General features: G+C 36.6%; 1 protein-coding gene across 5 annotated transcripts in view; it reads right to left on the bottom strand.

The window, feature by feature from the left end:
• CC2D2A (coiled-coil and C2 domain containing 2A) overlaps nt 1–21,304 on the bottom strand; it is a 135,029-nt gene that overhangs the window by 92,233 nt on the left and 21,492 nt on the right. For 4 of the 5 annotated variants that reach the window (XM_051965533.1, XM_051965530.1, XM_051965531.1 and 1 more), the window contains 7 exons: nt 19,593–19,681; nt 19,172–19,267; nt 14,475–14,576; nt 13,638–13,808; nt 8,589–8,751; nt 3,925–4,061; nt 1,451–1,582 (listed from right to left, as the gene is read on the bottom strand). In XM_051965533.1, coding sequence (XP_051821493.1) covers nt 1,451–1,582; nt 3,925–4,061; nt 8,589–8,751; nt 13,638–13,808; nt 14,475–14,576; nt 19,172–19,267; nt 19,593–19,681 — 890 coding nt within the window. Of the gene's footprint in view, nt 1–1,450; nt 1,583–3,924; nt 4,062–8,588; nt 8,752–13,637; nt 13,809–14,474; nt 14,577–19,171; nt 19,268–19,592; nt 19,682–21,304 lie in introns of those variants that run through there. The other variant, XM_051965534.1, reaches the window with a different exon arrangement.

The raw sequence follows: 21,304 nt of genomic DNA, 5'->3' as shown, positions 1-21,304 counted from the left end.
AAGAGATTTCATTCGTATTTTTCCATTCTCTTTCTCAAATAAAAAAAATTAATAGAGCTGAGACAAATGTCAAATCACATTCATGAGTGAATTCCATATGTCATCTCAATAGTAATGATAGGAAGGAATCAAAGTTTTATAGTATGTATCAAATTCACAGTGAATTCTGCTGATCATATGGGAGATGAACAGAATAGGGGGCTCCATTTTGGCCAACCAGGTTCCTGAAATGATTGCCAAAGAGTTAGTTTTCTTCAGTCTTTTTAGAGGTCCATGACAATCCATTTGATAGCTCAGGAAACAGGTTTAATTTGTAACCATCTGAGAGGATATGGATCGCAAGACCAAGAATCGTATGTCTAGAGGTGAATGAGACTTTAGAAGTCACCTACTTTTGATGAGAATTTGACCAGATTTTAGGAGAGAACATATATGTTGGCCATTTGGAGTTCAGGGAAGAAAGGACTAAGCTAGGGAGTAGAGGGAGGACGCCATTATTTTTTAAAATTTGCTGCTTTCTTAATTGCAGAATTGTGAGAATATCCTAATGATACAAATAAATAACGGGAACAGAGGCACCAAATAATCCCTGACCGTTGACTCTGGAAAGCCATTAAAAGTAGCAGGAGCTTCCTAAAAATAACAGAGGAATAAATGGTGGAGGGAAAGTTAGGAGAGGACAGAGGGTTTCTATGACAATCAAAGGAAATAATAACTACAAAAGTTCTTTATATATTGTAAGGCACTTCCTCTAGAGCAAACAGCATTATCTTATTCAGACCTGGTATTAAATTATGATATACTTTTTCTAGGCCAATTTATTGAAGGGCTAGGAGTATAGAGGCTGTTTTTTCTATTTGTTGCTATTTGTACTTTGTGACAGGAGAAAAGGAGAAAAAGGCCATGAAAGGATCTGCAGAGATCACTGAATAGATTTAAAATGTCACAATTCCTAATTGAGGGCTAATGCCAATTAAGCAGTTTTTAAAAGAACACACGACAACTGGCCAAATTTGGCTTTGGGACTTGAGTCTTCTGTTTAACTGTCCAGTGGTTCTTTCTGTTACACCTTATTTAATTCAGTACAACTATTTAAAATGAAAGTATGTGGTATACATCAATATATAAAAATCTTATATGAAATAATGTAAAATAAAACAAGCAAGAACACAAGATTGTAAATTCACAATGATTATGATCATGTACATATATGAGTATATTTGGCAAAATATACAATAAACACTTGTTATTTAATTACACACCTTCCATTCTTTTCCCTAATAATTTTGCTGTTACAGTATTTCTATGCTATAAATACTGTTATACACTTAAAGTCTATGAGTATAATTCATTGTCTTAAGAGATGGTGCGAGTAACTAACCCAGTATTGAACATTTAATGGGAAGGAACATTAAAGCTAGTATATTTTAAAATGTGAAACTGTTATTACCTTTTTATATAATGTTTCTAGTCCTGCTTCTATGACTTCTTCTTGTGAGAATATTGGTGGTCTTGTAGAAAACTGTTTAATTGGATTGGGGAGTGCTAGGATCCTGCCGTCATCACCAAACCATTTTCTCTCCTGTGAGATGAGCACAAAAAGTATATTTTTATTTCTATAATATGCAAATGACTTACAAAATGACCCCAGAATAATTTCATGTTAAACATGCGTATCTTATGATTTTGATATTTCCTCTCTTAGAAAGAAAACTTGTATTTTCCCCATTAAAACTTAAGTTTTGATCTATAATCTATTTTCATTACTCTCAAATGAAACATTCTGCAAAAAAATGGAACAAAAACCTAGAGATGGATCTTTAAAAAAAGCATTTTTACTGTATGCTATTATATAATTATTCTATTGTGTTCTATGTATTCTATTTCATTAATTTTTCCTTGTTTTTAACCAAAATACAAAAAAAATTGCTCATAGTTAGGTTAAGCCAATATAATAATAACCCCCCTAAAATCTATCAATGCATTACTTTATAGAATTATAAAAATAATAACCAAATTAATATGAAGAGAAAGAAGATCAAGAATATTAAAGGAATCGATTTAAAAATGAGAAGGGGTCTCACAATACTGGATCTCAAACTAAACCACAGAGCTATAATCACCAAAACAATGGTATTAATTAAGCATAGACAAATTGATCAGAGAAAGAGATTAGGCATGCAATAGACAGACGCAAATGAGCACAGGAGCAGAGTGTTTGCTAAAATCTGAAGGGGAAAGAATTCACTATTCAACAAACTGTTGGAAAAAATAGAAAGTATTCTGGGAGACACTAGGTATAGAACAACATCTCATCCTGCATGAGCTTCAAATGGGTTCATGATTTAGACAGAGTGGTAAAATAACAAATTATTGGAGTGTGGTAAAAATTGCCTGTCAGATCTGTGGATGGGGAAGACCTCGTGATTACAAGAGGTGGAGGGGTTCACAGGAGGAAAGATGGACAATTTTGATTTTATATAGAATTAAAGTTTTTGATTGCATAAAATAAAAATTTTAACATTAATAAAAGCAATCAAGCTAAAATTTAGAAGAGAAGTATGAAAGTGGTAAAAATTATTTGAAAAAATTTCTCGGATAAAAATCTCATTTCTAAAATTACAGATAGAATAGAATCAAATTTATAAGAATAAGATAAATGGTCAAAGAACAGGAACAATTTCAGAGGAAGAAATCCTAGTTAACAATGGCCATTGGGAAACAAAGTTCTGTAACTATTATTTAGAGAAATGAAAATAAAAATAACTCTAAGGTGCTATCTCACAAACATTTGATTGATAAAACTGACCAGAAAAGAGAAATGACAAATTCTGAATGGGCTATGGAAAAACAGGTACTTTAACACAGATCTAGTCATTTAGCTTAGCAATTTGAAACTGTCCCCCAAAGTTATAGTTATTAAACTGTGTATAGTCTTTGATCTGGTGGTAATTCTAGTAGATTGCTACCCAAAGAGCTCAAATAAAGATGAAAAGGACTCATATGTACAAAAAATATTTTTTAGCAGTTGTGTGTGTGTGTGTGTGTGTGTGTGTGTGTGTATGTGTGTGTGTGTGTGTGTGTGTGTGTAAAACAAAAAATTAAAGATTAAAAATATGCCCAATAATTAGGGAATGGCTAAATAAAGTATGACATATAAATGTTATAAAATATTATTTTACTATTAAAAATGATGAATGAAATGGTTTCAGAGAAACCTGGAAAGATTTGTATGACTTAATGTAAGGTGAATTGAACAGGGCTGGAAGAATAATTTATTTGTTTGAAAAGCTTATTTAATATTTTATTTTTTCCTAATTACATGTATAAATAATTCTAACATTCTTTCAAATTTTGAATTCCAAATTCATTCCTTTCCTTTCTTCCTCTACCTCCATTGAGAAGAGCAACAATTTGACATAGTTATAAATGCATAGTCACATAAACCTTATTTCCATTTAAGTCATTCTATAAGAAAAAACATAGGCATACCCCCCTCCAAAAACATTTCTGATCAGCAAGATGACCAACTATAATTCCAAAAGAAATATCATAAAACATGCTTTCTACTTCAAAATATAAAGACAGGGGACTGAGAGTTCAAACAAAAGCATATTTTCTTTTTCTTTTCTTTATAATTATTTTTTTTGGATATAGCTAATATGGGAATTTGTTTTGCAAGGCTACATATTTGTAAAAAGTTTGGTTTTTCTTGTATTCTCAATGGGTGGGGAGTTTGGAACTGAAAATAAAATTGCATTAAAATACAAAAAAAGGAAGTTTGATTATTTAGATATTTATAATGCTATAATCTCATGGGGGAAAAGATCAATATACAAAATTCACATACAAAATCAGGAATCTGACTATTCTTAAGATTCCATATATATAACACCTTATCTCATATGGATACTGATTACTTACTTGTTCTTGTATCAGCAGTCGATTCTCCATAATGTTTTGATTAGTTCGAGGAACCATTGGCCTTTCTCCAGTGTAAAGCCCTTCATCTTCAAGGTATCTTGGTTGCATATTTTCAGGGATTTTTTTATAAATAGGAACTAGGTTAAAAAAAAGTCAATATCATACTGTACCATTCAAATTAGTTAAAGAGATATAGTCTATTGAGAGGTATGAGATGTGGATTTAGAATCAGGACAAAGAAACTCATATCCCTTGACCAATACTTGTGTTTTTTAGGGCAAATCATTAAACTCTTCTGAGTTTCAGTTTCTTCTTCTGAAAATGGGAATAATAATATACTACAGAATATATCATGAGCACAAATGAGATAATATGCAAAAAATTAATTTGAAAACATTTAGTATATAAATGCCAGTTGTAATTATCATTGTTAATCTGTTCTTAATTTCATGATGACCTGAGACATGATTTGCTATTTCTTTTAAAACAACAGATTTTCCAAGTTAATTTTCTAGAACTGATATAATAAAAAGCTAAATGTATAGATTAATTATAGCAAATTATATAAATACATGTTTCCATTCTATGTCTCCTAAATCTTCAGATGTTTAATTCACTTTTTGATCGATACACTACCTGTGTGAATTTGCAAGTCATTTTAACTTTCTATGCTTAATTTTTCTCTTCTATAAAATGAAGGAATTGAACAAGAGGAACTCCATGTTGTCTTCAAGCTGTTAACACTTGTAATACATTCTGTTCTTTCCTCCTTAAATACTACTCCATATTGTTATACATGGGTTGAAATTTTTTGAGGACATGAAGCATAGCTTATTTATTTCTATATTCCTTAGCACTTGGAACAGTAGGTTCTTAATAAATGCTTCCTAAATAAATAAGTGGATGAATAAATGAAAGAGTGAGTGTAACTATTTTGTGGTAGCAATCTAAGTGTGATAGTAGATTATTTTTCTATTTGAGTAATTAAAAAAACATTTTAATTTAAAGTTTTGAGTTCCAAAATCTATCCCTCCCCTCCCTCTGAGAGAATAAACCATCAGATATAGATTATACATGTGAAATTATGTAAAACATTTTTATATTGATCATTTTGTACAAGAAGACCCGAATACAAGAAAAAATGAAAGAAAGAAAGTGAAAAATAGCATGCTTCAGTCTACATTCACTCAGTACCAGTTCTCTCTCTAAAGACAGAAAGCCTACTTCATCATTAGTCGTTAGGGATTGTTTTGAGCCATTGTATTACTGAGAAGGGCTAAATCATTTATAATTCTTTATCAAACATTAAAGTGTATATAATATTCACGTCACTTCATTATGCATTAGTTCATGTGAATGTCTTTTGAGGTTTTTTGGAAATCATCCTGCTTGTCATTTCTTAAAGCACAAGAATATTCTATTACAATCTTATTCTGAGTTTCCCCAATCGGTGGGCATCCCTTTGGTGTTCAATTCTTAGCCACCACTAAAAAGAACTGTTATAAATATCTTTGTATAAATTTGCCTTTTCCTCTTTTTTGGATGTCATTGGGATACAGACCTAGGAATGGCATTGCTGGATCAGAGAGCATACAAAGTTTTATATTCTGGTGGGCATAGTTACAAATTGCTCTCTAGGATGGCTGGATCTGTTCACAACTCACCAACAGTGCATTCTGTACCAGTTTTTCCACATCCCTTACAGCATCCAACAATTTCCTTTTTTTAGTGACTCGGATATATGTAGGCTGGTACCTCAGTTGTTTTAATTTACATTTCTCTAATCAATAGTATTTTTCATATGACAATAGACAATTTTTATTTCTTTGACTAAAAACTGCCTGTTCATATTCTTTCACCATTTATCAATTGGGGGATGACTTGTATTTTTATAAATTTGACTCAGTTCTGTATAACTTGAGAAATGAGGCCTTTATCAGAGACACTTATTGCAAAAAACATTCCCCAGTTTTCTGCTTTGCTATAATTTCACTGGCATTGATTTTGTTTGTGCAAATTCTTAAAAAAAATTTTTTTTATAATAAAAATGAATTATTTTACATTTACTATTTCTTCTTTGGTCCTGAATTCTTCCTCTATCCATAAATCTGACAGATAAACTATTTCATGCTCTCTTAATTTGCTTAGGGTATCACCCTTTACATGTAAATCATGGAGACATTTTGACCTCCTTTTGTATCTGGTGTGAGATGATGCTGACAGCATTTTGCTTCAAATGATACTGTTTACAGTCAGATGTCACGCCTTTCTCATCTCCTGTTAATTATGCAAATCTCCTAGTAGGTGCTCATACTAGTAACTCAGGGACTAGAGCTGGTGAGAGCATTAACATAGAGAAGCCCTGGATAGCACCCATGAATCCTGTGACGGTTGTTTTAATTTAGGATAGCTTTGGAGAGTGATGAAAAAGGTCTGGGGGAGAGGGGAAGGAAAATGGAAGGATGTCAACTAACCCTAGCATTTAAAATTTTCCAACATGAAAAAGGAAAAATCTCCCTTTGAGGGGCAGCTTTCCCATGTTAGGTTATTTTTTCAGCCCACTGGAAAGCGGTGTCCATGCCGAGCCTGAACATTCCCTGTCTCTTCCAGGGTTGCCAGTCTTCTTAAGGAAGAACTCAGATCCAAATGAAATCAAGCTTGCCAGGGCTCTTTTGAGCAAATCAGAAACTTTGCATGAGGTTTGCATGACCTGCCTTCCCAGCGTTCCTCTAGCCTGGAACCTTGCCCAGATGCTAAGCAGACCCCTGCTCTCCAATGGCCTTTGTGCTGGACTGCAGAAGTATCCAGTGATGTAGGGGAACAATGCAGAACTGTCTACTCAGGGACCATTCTAAGACAAGACGCAGAGCAAAGACAGTCTCAGACTTCAATTTTCTTCCTCTGGGAGCATTTCCAGAGGCGCTGTCCTCGGTTTTCCATTCTTTCTCTTCACTCTCCCCTCAGAGATCCTCCCATGTCTCTAATTAGCTTCACACACTTTCTGGGCTTCTCACAAACTGGGGTGGAACTTCTCTTCCAATTCCCAATCTCTCCTAAAGGGACACTGGGAGGATTAAGAAGTTATAGTGTTCTGAATAGCTGAGATCCAACATGCCATATAAAAGTGAAATTTGATTCTTTTAACATGACTCTACATTTATTGGAATTCTTATAGAGCTAAATTTTCAGGCAGAAGTGATTTAAGAAAAAGGAGTCACAAGGGGAAGAAAGGAATAGAATATGAATTTGAAACTGAGCTGATGAAATATTTCAAATCACAAAGACGGAGAAAAGAGTGTTCCCTCACGATAATCAATCACTGTAATACACCATCTGGTGAGGGATATTTCTAGCTTTTTTTTCATTTTTTCTTTTTTTAGGAATGAAAGTAATTTTTCAAAGAAATAGATAAAATAGGTTAGAAGTCAGAAGCAGTCGGAGTCATTTCGCTTCCTTTAAAAGGAATTCCTCAAGCATGGATTTTGATTGTTCTTCAATGCTGGGCTTTAGACGTATATGTTGTAAATCATTTAGGCTCCTAAACTCGACACGTGTTTTATTATACTTATTGGAAGATTTCTACTGTGAACCAAATATCCACCAATTATTTAAATCTTAGGAGAGCACGTACAAATGGCTTATCTGCCGAGGCTAAAATCGGTCAACTAGTAAATGCCCATCAGCGTTCTGCCATTCGAAAAGTGCCAAAAAAATTAGAGATTAATTCATTCAACCTCCTATTCAATGAAGGAATCTTTTGTTTTCATGGCCTCCACTTCCTTACCTTTCATGAATTCTTAAGGTCTCAGAATATAGCTTTTGCCCCCATTTCTTCAAGAGAGCCTTCACTTTTGATTTGGTCATGAACTTCCCAGTCACTAAATCTAATGTCTTTTTCTCTGTCCTCTTTGACTAAGGACTTCCTTAAATGACCTGTGGAATATCCATCCTTATCTCCTCTCCTTTCCTGATTTCCACAGAACCATAATATACTTGTTTTCTTACCTCCATGATGTATTCTTCCATCTTATACCCTTTTTAATGCCCCATTAGATGAGCATTGCCCTAAAGTGTCTCCCCCTTCTCTTCCCTCTGTTCAATTTCTTCCTCAGAAAGCTCTATCTATTTACATAGCTTCTATGCGAATAACTTATAAATCAATGTATTCAAGTCTGATCTGGCTCCCAAGCTCTAATGCACCTTTTTCAAAAGTCATCTCATTTCTTTCTCCTGTCTGAAATCACAAAAGTTGATTAAATTTTTCAAGAGATCTTTCTTAAAGTATCATCAACTAGGGATACTTCTTCTTTGGCTTCTAATAGATTCTGAAATTAATTTCTCAAGTGAAACTTGCTTGGAATAATTTATGACTTTAGAAATATGAAGAGCTCTGGTATATTTGACCATGAGAAATTTTAATTAAAAAGAGAAAAGAGTCACCATTCTACAGTGTTTTTAGAACACTAGAAAACATTATTCAGGGAGGTATTGGAATATGAATATTTAAAAAGTAGGGCAGATATTTTATATCTACAGTCAGACCAAATCTGAGAGCAGACAAGGAGCTGATTCAGAGGCACTCCTGTTATATTTTCTGCAACCCATATTTTGTTTTCAAGAAAGCGATCAAGCAATGAAAGGGGCAAAATGGAAACATCCCATACCTGTAACAGAACTGGGTCTGAAGAGAATTTCTTTTTCTTTGTGCTGTATCTCATGGATGCTTTCATATTCGGCAGCTCTGACTGCCAGAAAATCAGGGGCTGTCTGATCTAAGTCGAGCAAGAAGGCGTCAGCTTCTTTCTCATTAGTTAGCTCCTCTTCACCCTACAATTGCATCAAATAAGAAAATTGCTCAGACTGTATTTTGCTATAAGTTTTTTTAGAAAAGAAATTCTTTTTATCCATTAATAAGTTTTAATGTATCTCACACTGAATTCTCTTCCTATTTTTTTTTTTAAAGCTCAAGCCTAATTGTTGTCTCTGATTCCAATGTCTTTTATAATCACCATCATCATTGGGAATAATAACTCATATATATCACATTGAAGTTTCCTTCAAAATAACCCTCTGAAGTATTACAGATATATTTTGTACATCAGATATTATACCCATTTTTCAGGTGAAGAAACTAAGACTCGAAAATATTAACTAATTCAGCCAAGGAAACAATCAGAGTTGACAGCTGAATTCACATATGCTATCCAATGATAGCTCCTGCTTTATGTTGAGACCCCACGCCTTATTTCTGTAATCAGAAAGACCTCCAGAACTTGGAAAAAGGGCACATTCAACTCTTTAAGATAGCACTTATGGGGGGGAAGGTCGCTTAATTTAAAAGGAGCCAAAGTTAGAATGATTCAGGCCTTGCTTAAGGAAGGGACTGGGCTGTTCTTCTGGACACCGAACAGAGCTGTCATGGCTGCTTCGAATATCTAGCAAGAAATCTTTTCTGCAAGGATCGTTATGGACGCCACTTCTCCATCTTTCCCAGCTGACCTGCAGATCCTCTTCAAACTCTTTTGAACTGTCATTATAATAATTATGCGTATGCGGTACATTTTTAGTGAGTGCTTTTTATAAACTAGGCAAATGGTTTCCTGGCCATGGAGCATCAGAATTATTAACTGCTTTCTACTGGAAAAAAAATAATGGAACAAAGGAAAAGTGAAACCAATGACCCACATACCCTGCTTAAACCTGTTAATTGCTCTCATAAAAACACGGTTCAGAAAGCATCATGCTGAAGGGAGCAGTGAAGGTCTCAAGAGTGTCCTTGTAATAAATGGGCTACCGTTGGAACAACGTCACAGTTGTTTTTCAAAACTTTGGATTGGGGTTTGGTTAGAAAGTATTAATGATGTTATTGCCAGTGTATGTTCATCTCATCTATGTTATGATGGGCAGTCCTTATTTTAAAAAAACCCACAAAATGAAAATGTGGATGTGGGATTCAATGAGCCGTGCTGCCTTTGAGAAGAGAAGGTCTGTTTTTCAAAGCTTCTTAAGAAGCCATCATTGGGCTGCTGGTTGTGTCTGCTGCTGTTGACTTTTGACCTAACATTCTTATTACTTCTGAACTCTTCAGTTTTCCTTCTGGGAAACTTTTGCTACCTAAGGGACAAGTCTGAAAAAGAGAGAAGAAAAAAAAGAAGGGGGAGATATGAGAGAGAGAGACAGAGACAGAGAGACAAAGAGAGAGAGAGAGAGAGAGAAAGTGAGAGAGACAAAGACAGAGACAGAGAGAGAAAGAGAGAGAGAGATACAGAGACAGAGATAGAGAGACAGAGAGATGGGAGAGAGAAAGAGACAGAGAGTGACACAGACACAGAAAAAGACACATACAACATACATATATATATACACAAACACACACACACACACACACACACACACACACAACATATACATATACCCAGAGGCTAGAAAGATTAGAAATCTTCCACAGGGAAGAACATAGAGTGAGAGATAAAGAATCAAAACTTCCAAAGTCATGAATTTCTGCCACAGGGACTCATTCACTGACTGCTCAAATGCAAGAATCCGAAGGGGAAGTACTTGAAGCTTCAAAGGGGAACTTTTAGCTCTAAGCAAAGGAAGTAAAGCTTTCTATAGCAGCCAATGAACTAGAGAATCTTACGGCCAGAATGATGAAAAAAGGATGCAGAACTGACTGTGTTTATGGATGATGTTCCACAACAGGACGCTGAGGGGAATGACGGATTTGGGGGGTCCAAGGGGAGGAGTGTGCTATAATCAGAGGTTTGCTCATGGAAGATGAGCATATATATGAGTCTCACTGTAATTTCCAGAAGGTAGACATGATCTCCTGGAGAAATTAAAGTTTTGTTTTGTATATTTAAATCGTGGAGGTAAAAAGTAATGGGAAGAAATCAGAAAAAAATTAATATTCCAATGTCTACTGGTAATTAGCATCCTAGAAACTGACTATAAATCTGTTTGCTGCAGTGGAGAATTCAGTGTGAAGTCTCAGATCGCATGAATGGGGGTTGAATTCAATTACGGCCATTTCAAGAAGACCTCATTACATTAAGAGAGTTCCTCAGGGTGGTATAGTCCCCAGAGATAGCATTATAGTACAACTCCTGTGAATTACTGTTCTTTAAATTTAAAAGTCAAGAGTCGACTAATTATCTTCAGGTAAAACAGTTATTTTAAATACCATTTTCTGATATGTAAGTAATCTTAAAAACTGGAGCTACTGTCAGATGCTGAGTAAGACATACTTTTGATCTGTAAGAAAAGTGAAAAATTAAAATTTGAAACATGGCATTTAAATGGTAAATACTAGCATTCTGGGGATACGAAAAGGTTTTCCTTCATTTACAGTGGACTGTGGTTTGCAGTCATTTCAGCTGACTGCTGAAATCAGAAGCATCCATTTCTTTATAGAATACAGGAATCTAAGCCAGGTTGGCTGTAAATTAAATGTCAATAAAATGAACGCCTCTTTTTTCATTCCTTTCCTAGAAGTGTGTCAGAAAATTTCTCCCTACCCTGAAGAAAAAATAGCTTTTGTCAGCAGCATGGCATAATGCCATCTGCCTATTGGAAATTAAGACTCCTTCTGTGTTACTTCCCAATATATCTAGGATGTTGTAGGTCGTCTCTCTATGATTAAGGTCTTACATTCACCTCTCCAGGCCACAGATATTTCTTTCATAGTTGGCCAGCCTTTTGCTCTTGTTAAATGTCTATGAACTTTTGTTCTGTCTATTTTTGTCTCAATTTCCAGGTCCAGGAGAATTGGGATATATGTACAGACTAAATACAAACATACATACGTGTGTGTGTTAGTGTGTATGTTTGGCATTATGTGCCACATTTAACATGATGCATTACAGTTTTAAAATTCCCTAACTTTAGAGTTTTAATTTATCTTAAGGAATTTATTTCCTATTTTGTCACATCAGCTAAGAAATTTCTATTTCCCTGTAAAATGAGGGATAGAGGGAGGATATCGATTCTTTGTTAAGTTCAGTGTTCTCTGTGGTTGGGGGTCCTTCTAAAAAACTTTCAGGCTCAGCCTTTAGTTCCTGTGACTGTTTTCTGCCCCAGATACTTGAAAGTATGTTCAAGACAGGTGGTGATTTGATTACGTGAAGACAACGTGGAACTTGTTGTGTCTCTAACTTCAAATTATAAATCCTGGAGAGAGCTTTCGCACTAGGCCGGGGTGTTGGACCAGGTGCCTGTTACAATTGTGTCCAATTATGAGACTTAATGAATGATAGTGTGTCTTATCCAGCAGCTTCTAGCCCTATTATAATTGTAGACTTGAGATTTTTTTGGTTGTTTGTTTTTTAACTATGGTCATGAACTAGTCAGGGCCTCCTCATGTCAACAGCATTGATTCTGGTTTCTTGAAGTCTGCGCTCTGGCAGGTCCAATGGAATAAACATGATAGAAGACTCTATGTATTCTCTGAGAGGGCTGTGCTAGGTAAACCTAGAGAAATTATCTCCAAAAGATTGGCTACCGGGTCAAAATACTTTTGGTAATAGTGTTTTAAGACTGGTTAAGGGATGCAAAAGTTACGACCTGTATGATTGGAGGAAATATGCTCCTGACCGAAGAAACTGTCAAAACTCAGAATTAAAATAATTTTTAAAATTTGTTCAATATAGTGTTTAGACACTCCAAAATTGAGTCTGCAACTTTCTCGACTTTTGGGATCTAGTAATAAATCTAGTCTAAGAAATAATATACTAGAGTTGCATAAAGTGTAATGAGAATAGAAAATCAGTGCAGCTATAAGCTTTAGTAGTCTAAAACTTTCAAGACACTCAGCACATTATGAATCCTAGTATACTAGAAAGTCTTTGAAGGCAGATCTCACTTTTGCCTTTGAACCTGTCATGGTACCTCATACTCTATTAGTATCTGTTGGATTGAATTGAATTTGTGCAAGGAACCCGAGACAAAAGAGCATCTCAGAGGAAAAAAAGTGCCTCACCAAAAAAAAAAAAAAAAAAATCCATTGTGGTCCGAGAAGAATTCTACATTTGTGGAAGGTTATTTTAGCCCAGAGGCCGTGTGATGGAATAAAAAGGACAGTGGCTTTAGAAGCAGGAGTTCTGAGTTCAAATGCTTCCTCTGATACATCAACTATGAGATCCTGGATCCTATAAATGGGGATAATGATACATGTCCCATCCACCTCACAGGGTTGTGTTAAAAAGCATTTTGTAAACCTTAAAGAATCGTGTGAATGAGAACTGCTACGGTCTGAGGGACACTGAGACAGTACGCCATTGATATGGTCTCGTTCTAAGAACAGCACGTCTAAGAACAACTCTGTCTGTGGTGTTCCTGGGTGGGGAGTGCTCTCCAGTGCTGACCACAGTACTCCCCGCTTCGAGGCAGATCAGCCGGCCCTCCCTGGCTCAGAGAAGTTAGTGATTAGTGACCGATCCAAGGCTAGCCCCCTAGTAGAATAAGACGCAGGAAGGTCCCGACCCTATTCTTCCTGACACTAACACTAATCTGCCAGCCAAAAGACATTGATTTCTATGAATTTATAATCAGAGAGCTGAGGCTCTTTCATTATTGGCCTCCATTCACCGAAATGACCCACGTACGATCAAGAAACACCTGAGGCGCTCTCCTAGCAGTCAGTCAGTCCACATTTGTTCTGAACCTTTCATCCTTTGCCATCATCATTATTGTGATTTTTATGCTATTTCCCCTACTTGTTCTTCTTGACCTGGTTTCTCTTCCTCTTCCTCTTCCTCCCCTTCTTCCACCTCCTGATAGGACTCTTCTCCACTTTTGTCTTTTGTTTCATCCTTTTCGGGTTCAGGATCAAAATTGAAAGTAAAGAAGTTATAGGCTTCTTCTGCAGACGGGAATCCAGGACGGACCTACACAAGGAGGCCACAGGATTTTCAGATGATTTAAATTTAAATAACCTTAGTATAAATAACTAACTAAAAACAACCTTTATGTGAGCAGTAATAATGACGTTCCAGTCATCACACAAGATTGGTATCTCAAAAAGTTAGTGGACTATAGACAATGAACTTTAATGAATGGAATTTATTGCCTCGGGGTATTCTTTTATAGGTCAAATTTTGATTAGTTCACTTCTCATAAACTACAAAAAGCTTTTTCTAAGCCACACAAATATTTTATTTGTAGCCATGAGACCTGATCATTTTAGCAGTGATTTTCCAAATGCCAAGGATTACTATTTCATAGGTAAATGCTAGAATAGTTCTATTTAATTAGTAGTAAGATATAGCTTTCTTCCCATTCAATTTGATAAAGGCCAATTGCATCCTTGGCTGTTGGGGTCCTTTTTGGTTTGTTGTATATGTAGGCAAGGCAATAACTTTTTATTAACCTTTAGGAATCCAATGTATCTATATGATACGGCCTGTTCTTCCATAAAATATTATTCCCCCCTGAGCCTTATACGAGGCAAAGAATGATGCACAAGAATGAATGGGAAAAACTGAGTAATTGTTTCATTGTCCTCCTCTCCTGAAGAAGAAAAACTCACCCAAGGATAACACACCAGTTCTAACCTGTGGTTTGAACTTGGGCTTCCTCCCAGAATCCCGAAACTTGACTCTTGCAGATCTCTGGGAATCTTCCTCTTGTGGCTCCTTTAGGACATTTTTGCCAGGCTGCATTTAAAAAATATATATATATATAAAGAAACCCTTTAGATGGATACTTGTGTATTAAAGTCCTTTTCCAACATTTCATCTGGAATGAAGTGACTCCAACTTCTTAAAGGCTACGTGCCAACTAAGCCCTGTCAGATCCTATAAATCAGGGAGAAAAAAACCAAATAAACAAGTATGAGCTGGTCTATGAATTTTATATCTCTCATTGGAAAACCAGTCAAGTTAAATTTCAATCGCCTCATCATCTTAAGTCTAACCCCTGAAATGATGAGTCATTTGACGATCACAATTTATGAAAATTTGCTAGGAAGGCAATGAGGGTGTGGGGATGGAGGCAAGAGTGCTTGAAAACTCACACAGATGGAATAAAAAATGGATGAAATACCCAGAGATAGACTAAAAGAATCGATGAAATATCTACACAAATTCTTGCAGTTTTGAAAGAAACCGTAAACTGGGGATATTAGGGACAAGAGAAGAGGGAAATGAACCCTTGAAAAGGCTTAGTTCTTGACTATTGATTATTGTAATTCCTAGGGAACGAGTGCAAACCAAAGTGAAAGTAAAGTGATCAAATCTGGTTTTTCTTAGTTCTGATCCTCTGTGACCTCTCTGCAGACTGCAATCGATTTTCTTCCTTCTCTCCCTGGAACTCTCTTTTCCCTACGTATTTATTATCCCAACCTTTATTTTCTTCCCCTATATATCTGACAATTTATTCCCTTTAGTTAGATGTTGTTCTATGTTCTGTCTAATAATCGTGGATGTCGCCCCAAAGGTCTGTCCTGGGCTTTCTTCTCATTCTATATTATCTCACTCAGATCTTGTCTATCACCTTAAATTCAATTCTCATCTCTAGGAAGATAATTCCCAGGTCTAGCTACCTATCCCCCAGTGTCTCTACTGAATTACAGGAGCCCTTTAGACTTTTTAAACTGGATTCCTATAGACATCTCAAACTCAACATATCTAAAGCTGAATTCTCATTATTCCTTCCAAGCCAATCCCTCTCTTTTTTTGAATTTTCCTACCGAAGTCATAAAGTTGTTTTTCAATCCTTTTTTCATCATGACTGACTCTTCACAACACTATTTGTGCTTTTCTTGGCAAAGATACCAAAAGTTTGGTATTTCTTTCTCCAGCTCATTTTACAGATGAGGAAACTGAGGCAAATAGGGTTAAGTGACTTCCCTAGGGTCTAATAATCAGTGTGTCTGAGTCCAGATCTGAACTCAGGAAGTTGTCTTCCTGACTCCACACCACAGGCTGTCCCACATACAGGATACTCTTATTTTTGCTGGCTGTTTTCCACTCCTTGAATTTCTGTCTCTTTATTTTCCTGGCTTCTCCCAAGTGTTCTCAGCTTCTGCTGAGGCTTTTCTTTGTCTCTGTCCCCTTCCTCACTATCCCCGGGACTCCTCCAAAATGCTAGTGCCTTCCCCTCCGAGATCACTCACTTATCTTTGAGGCAACAGGAATCCACAAGAATTTCCCAGAAGTTTATTGAATACTCTATTACGAGACAACCAGGTAGTGCCATAGTGCACAGAGAATGGCGACTACATAACTTCACATCTATCCCTGGACATTAGGTAATTATGGAAGCCTGGATGGTTTATTTAGCCTCCGCCTGCCTCAGTTTTCTCAGCTGTAAAACCGACATCATAAATAGCACCTGCCTCCCAGAGTTGGGGGATCAAGGAGATAATATTTGTAGGTGTTTAGCACAACACCTACAGCACAGTAGGTGTTTAATAAATAGTTCTTCCCTTTCCTAGGGCAGTGCTGTGTTCACATTTATACTGAAGGAAAAGCACTCAAAGCAGGCTGAGTTCACAATGGGAGTATATCTAAATAGTCTATGAAATCAAATAGAATAATATTAGCTTCCACAGTCTGCAGAGAGGCAGCAAGGAGAGTCAGAATGAAAGCCAGAAAGATGCAGATTCCAGTCCTGCCTCTGATGCTTACTGGTCACATGACTCTGGCCAAGTCACTAAACCCATCAGGATTCTGCGCCATCATCTGAGGCTTTAAGTTGGAAGAAAAGGTGCCCGTCTGCTTTGGCGAAGGGAAGCTCCTCTCCTTGGAGTTCCCTCTATTCATGAAACCAGAATTCAGAGTCATTAAGCTGCGCCCAGTGATCTACACATGCATCTGCTCCTGATCATAATCCCTTAACCGTTGCTAAGTATGGTGTCAGTGAGCTCCGACTTGGGGGGTTTGGGAGATGCTCTGAAGTCCTCCTCACTTGGAGCCCAATTCACTGCCTCTCCCGTTCCAGTGAGCACGGGCAGCAGCGCAAGGACCCCATTCTTACTTGCGCTTGTTATTTCTGCCCCAGAGAAAGCACTCGCCTCCCCCACTATGGAATTAGCATACTAAACATATTCTTGTGATTGGATAGAAGATATTAACATCAGCAATCATGCATCATATTTTTTAATCTGACTGGACACAATACAATAATCATGCTTCGGCTATAATCATAGATCATTTGATTGCACAATAATTGCTTACATTTAGAGTTTCCCCATCATTTCAGAATGGCATTCAATTTGATTAAAAATATGCTTACTACTTCAGCTCCCATAGGGAGTTCTCCCCTCCCGATTTCTCTTCCCTCCATGTAACGGTTCCTCCAGAGCCATTATTATATTAGAGCTGCCACCGCCCCCTAACTGGGTCACCCATTAGCCGGGCATTTCACTTCCAGCTCATACTGAAGCGAGATGTCTTTAGTAATGACCTTCTTACTTTAAAAGCTCAGTCTACGGTAGCATTTCCTAATCTACTCCCTCTTAGGATGCAGAACATGCTTAGTGAGGAACTTAATGAGTGACCGTGGCTCCAGATTTTCATTATCTAGTGGGCCAGGTTCTCCTGACGTTGTGGATTTATTTCCCAGTGCACGATGCTGCTCCTGTATTTAACCTTCCTAATGCTGGTCTGGGCCGATAAAGTCACTCCACTGCTCACCAATCTACAGTGCTCCTTCCCACTGCCTTGGGAAAATTAGTCTCGATACTTAAATTCTTTTATAATCTAGCTCCAACCTCTATATTTCAACTCGATCCCCCTAATGTGCTCTATGTTCCAGGCAATCAGGACATATCTTAAGGCATTATTATTATTAATAGTAGTAGTATCTATCCTCTATCTATCTATGTATCTAACATTTAGACCATTTTGCCATTCTTTATCACTGAAATGCCTGTGCCCAACAGCTCAGCCGATGGAAATCCTGCTTGAATCCCATGGTCTCTGTGAAGCTTTCACTCACGCGGCCAGTCAGCTCTAGCTTTTCCCTTCCAGTTACTACTTTGGCACACCATCCACTTCCTCCGCTGCACTCGACATAATCTATTTTGTACTCACACATTTATCCTATTCTGGTGACTTCCTGGGTTTCTGCAGGGAGGGCCCACGACAAGAAATTTATAGATCTTTGAAAGTTTGAAGCAAGTCTTATCTCTCAACCTTATCTTCCCCCACTAGATTGTGAGGAGCTTGAGACCAGCTTAGAATGGACTCTCACCCATTTTTATCTCCTCCCAGGCCTTAATGAGGATTTCTTGAATTGATTTAACTGGAACTGGAACAAAAATGGGGATCCTTCACTTTATTGTCATTTGTAGGACTGCGTTTTTAATGGCTTCTGGGATTTAACACAAGATGAGTCTCTTATCTTGTCCTATGCAGCATATGTACAGCTGTACATGCTACATGATTTTTAAATTTTTAAAAAACTGTCCCGTTGGCTCTTCCCTCCCCTGATTCCAAGCCTTTGTACACACCTTTGCCCAAACCAGAATCATCTCCCTTGTCACCTCTGCCTCTGTCCCGCCTTCCTAGCTCTCTCCACGAGCCACTTCTTCAAGAGACCTTTTCTGATTGTGGAAGTTGTTCATGTTTGTGTTCAAAACCATCTTATATTTATTGTGTACATATCCCACATTAAGTTATCTGTGAAAATAATTTGTCTGGGGGCAGCTAGACACCAGCCCTGAAGTCAGGATCTGAGTTCAAATCTGGCCTCAGACACTTAACATGTCCTAGCTGTGTGCTCTGGGCAAATCACTTAACTCCGATTGTCTTAGCAAAAAATAATAACAACAACAACAATAATAATTTGTCTGCCCAGGAGGATACAGACTGATGGAATACACTGTATTACTTTTACATTTTTCTCTCCAGAAGCAAGCCCAGGGTCAAGTGCAGATTAGGTACTTAATGCTTACTAATTGATCCCCTTCTCTGGCCATCAGTTTCTGCATCTTTAAAATGAACAAGTTGGCCTATGTGATTTTAAAGTCTCTTCCTATTCTAAATCCTATGGCATTTCAATAGAATTTCAAATAAATACACATCATATATACATACATATATATTTTAAAAAGAAATGATAGCTTGCTGCCTTTCTATTGGATTCTACTTAGTTTTACCTGATTGAAGAATTACAAAATTGAATTTTAAAAAGCATCAGACATCTCTTCATATCAGTTTCAGAAACCTTTAATGAAACGCTAATATCATATGTCTTTGCCTATTAATGAAAACAAGAGGATTCAAAAGGTTGCTATATTTCTCACCTCTTCATCAAATCCAGTCCCTTCTTCTTTGAGATTCACAAAGCTCCTGGGTTTGGGGCTAGGGATTTCCTGCAGCAAAGCACTTTCTGCTTTGGACTGAAAAAGTCAAAGAGGAAATCATTATCCATTTCAGACAGAAAGGGAGTCTGTCACTCAGGTCTCGGCTGATATTAATCAGGAAAAAATAGTCAGGGTTTTTACTCTTAAGAGATAAATGAGAATCAAATTAATTGTTTAGAAAATTAGATAAAATTCTTCTTGTGGGTAATAATCATCCATGCCAACCTAAAATACCACATTAACATTTACAACACAAAAGATAAATCCAAAATATTCAAATGCATGCGGCATTAAGCAAATGAGCTAGAGAGGAGCTATGGAATTGCAATCAGCATTGAGAAAATTATTAATGTATCCTCACCCTTGCAGCTTTTAATTTTTCTCTCATTCTTTCTCTCATGGAAAATTCAGCAAAGCCTGTTCTTGAAGTGGAAGGAAGGGGAGGTAAATCTGGAACAGAAATGTGAAAATAACCTTTAGAAGTGGAATTTTTTGACAGGCGTATCAACAAGCATTTAATAAATAACTACTATGTGCCAGGCACTTTACTGGGAATACAAAAATATAGTCATTTTAAATTTGTAAGTAAAAATTGAAAATCCTTTTTTCAAACAATTCTATATACATATATATGTATATATATGTATGTATGTATGTATGTATGTATGTATTTGCTTTGCAATTTGAAAAGAAATTTCATGTAATATCACTTGATCCACAACCCAGTGAAGAAGGCAGGAGAATTATCATTGTTCCCATTTTGCCAATCATCAATATAACAAGAACTAACATTTGTATGGTACATTAAGGTCTGCAAAGTCTTTGACTGATCCTCTAAGGAAAGAATGAACGAACGAGTGTTTTTCGTTGTTTGTTTTTGAAGCCGGGCGATTTGAGTAATAATCAAGGAAGCCAGGTTGTTCTGGGAAGTCACAAGGGTGGTACATAATAGAGCAGTCTAATGACATGGCCTTTCCAGAAGCATTGACAGAGTGGATTTAACTACATTAAAAAAGAGGAAAGATGGAGAACTGGGAGATGGAAGGCAGGATGGTCTCTGGAAGGAAGTTTGGAGCCAAGGGGCTTTAATGACAGAGCCAGAAATGTAAATCAGTAGGTTATATCTTTCTTGGGGTGGGCCACGCCCTTCATTTTAGAAAAAAGTCCAAGGCTACCAAAATGGAATGGATTTTGGGTAGTGGAGAACAGAAAATTATTTGAACCCAGATACTCTGACTAGAAACCAGTATTCTTTTCAGAACACTATCCTTGCATCCGATGTACTCTTTTTGGCCCCAGAGTGTAGAATTTGAAGCAGTATATGGAAACTAAAAAGAAGTAAATCTAGATACAGTGTAAGGACCACTTTTCTAACCATCAGAGCTGTCCAAAAGTGAAACGATCTGCCTTAATGGCGATGGCAGTTTTATTTTTACCTGAGGTCTTCCCTCTTCAAGAATATAGTAGAGAAAATTCCTATTCAGGTACAAGTTAAGCTAAATAACTTCTAATCCTTCTAAATTGGATATTCTGTGATTCTATATAATTTAATCTTTCATATAAATGGAAAAGGTAGCATGGCCTTCTGGATAGAAAGCTGGCTCAGAATCAAGAAGATCTAAGTTCAACAGATTCTAACAGAGAGTAACCCCCCCCCCCCAATCATTCATTCAATGAATAAACATTTAAACTCTTACTATGTACTAAGCAATATTTCAAGCAATGAGGATATAAATAAAACAAAATAAAGCAAAATAATCTCTATCCTCAAAGAGCTTATATAGATTTCTGATTCTCCATGCCTCAAGCAATTCTCTAGATTATAAATTGAGAGCATATAGATAACCACTGAACTATATGTCTTGGAGTCTGCAGCCTTGGTTTGTTTGTTTCTTTGCTTTCTGGAATGATCTGTGAATTCTTTCGATTGGAATTTAATTTTCTACAAACAGAAGTTCTAGGCAGTTATCTTCTATTATTCCTTTCATGATGATATTGTAGTTTTTAACCCAGTCACATTCTTCTGGGAGACCTATGATCCTTAACTTGTTTTTACTCATCTTGTCTTTGAGA

Source organism: Antechinus flavipes, chromosome 6 (genome assembly GCF_016432865.1).
Source record: "Antechinus flavipes isolate AdamAnt ecotype Samford, QLD, Australia chromosome 6, AdamAnt_v2, whole genome shotgun sequence".
In the NCBI taxonomy this organism is placed as follows: Eukaryota; Metazoa; Chordata; class Mammalia; order Dasyuromorphia; family Dasyuridae; genus Antechinus; species Antechinus flavipes.
Note: the sequence above shows the minus strand (reverse complement) of the source record. Positions and strands in the feature narration are given on the sequence as shown.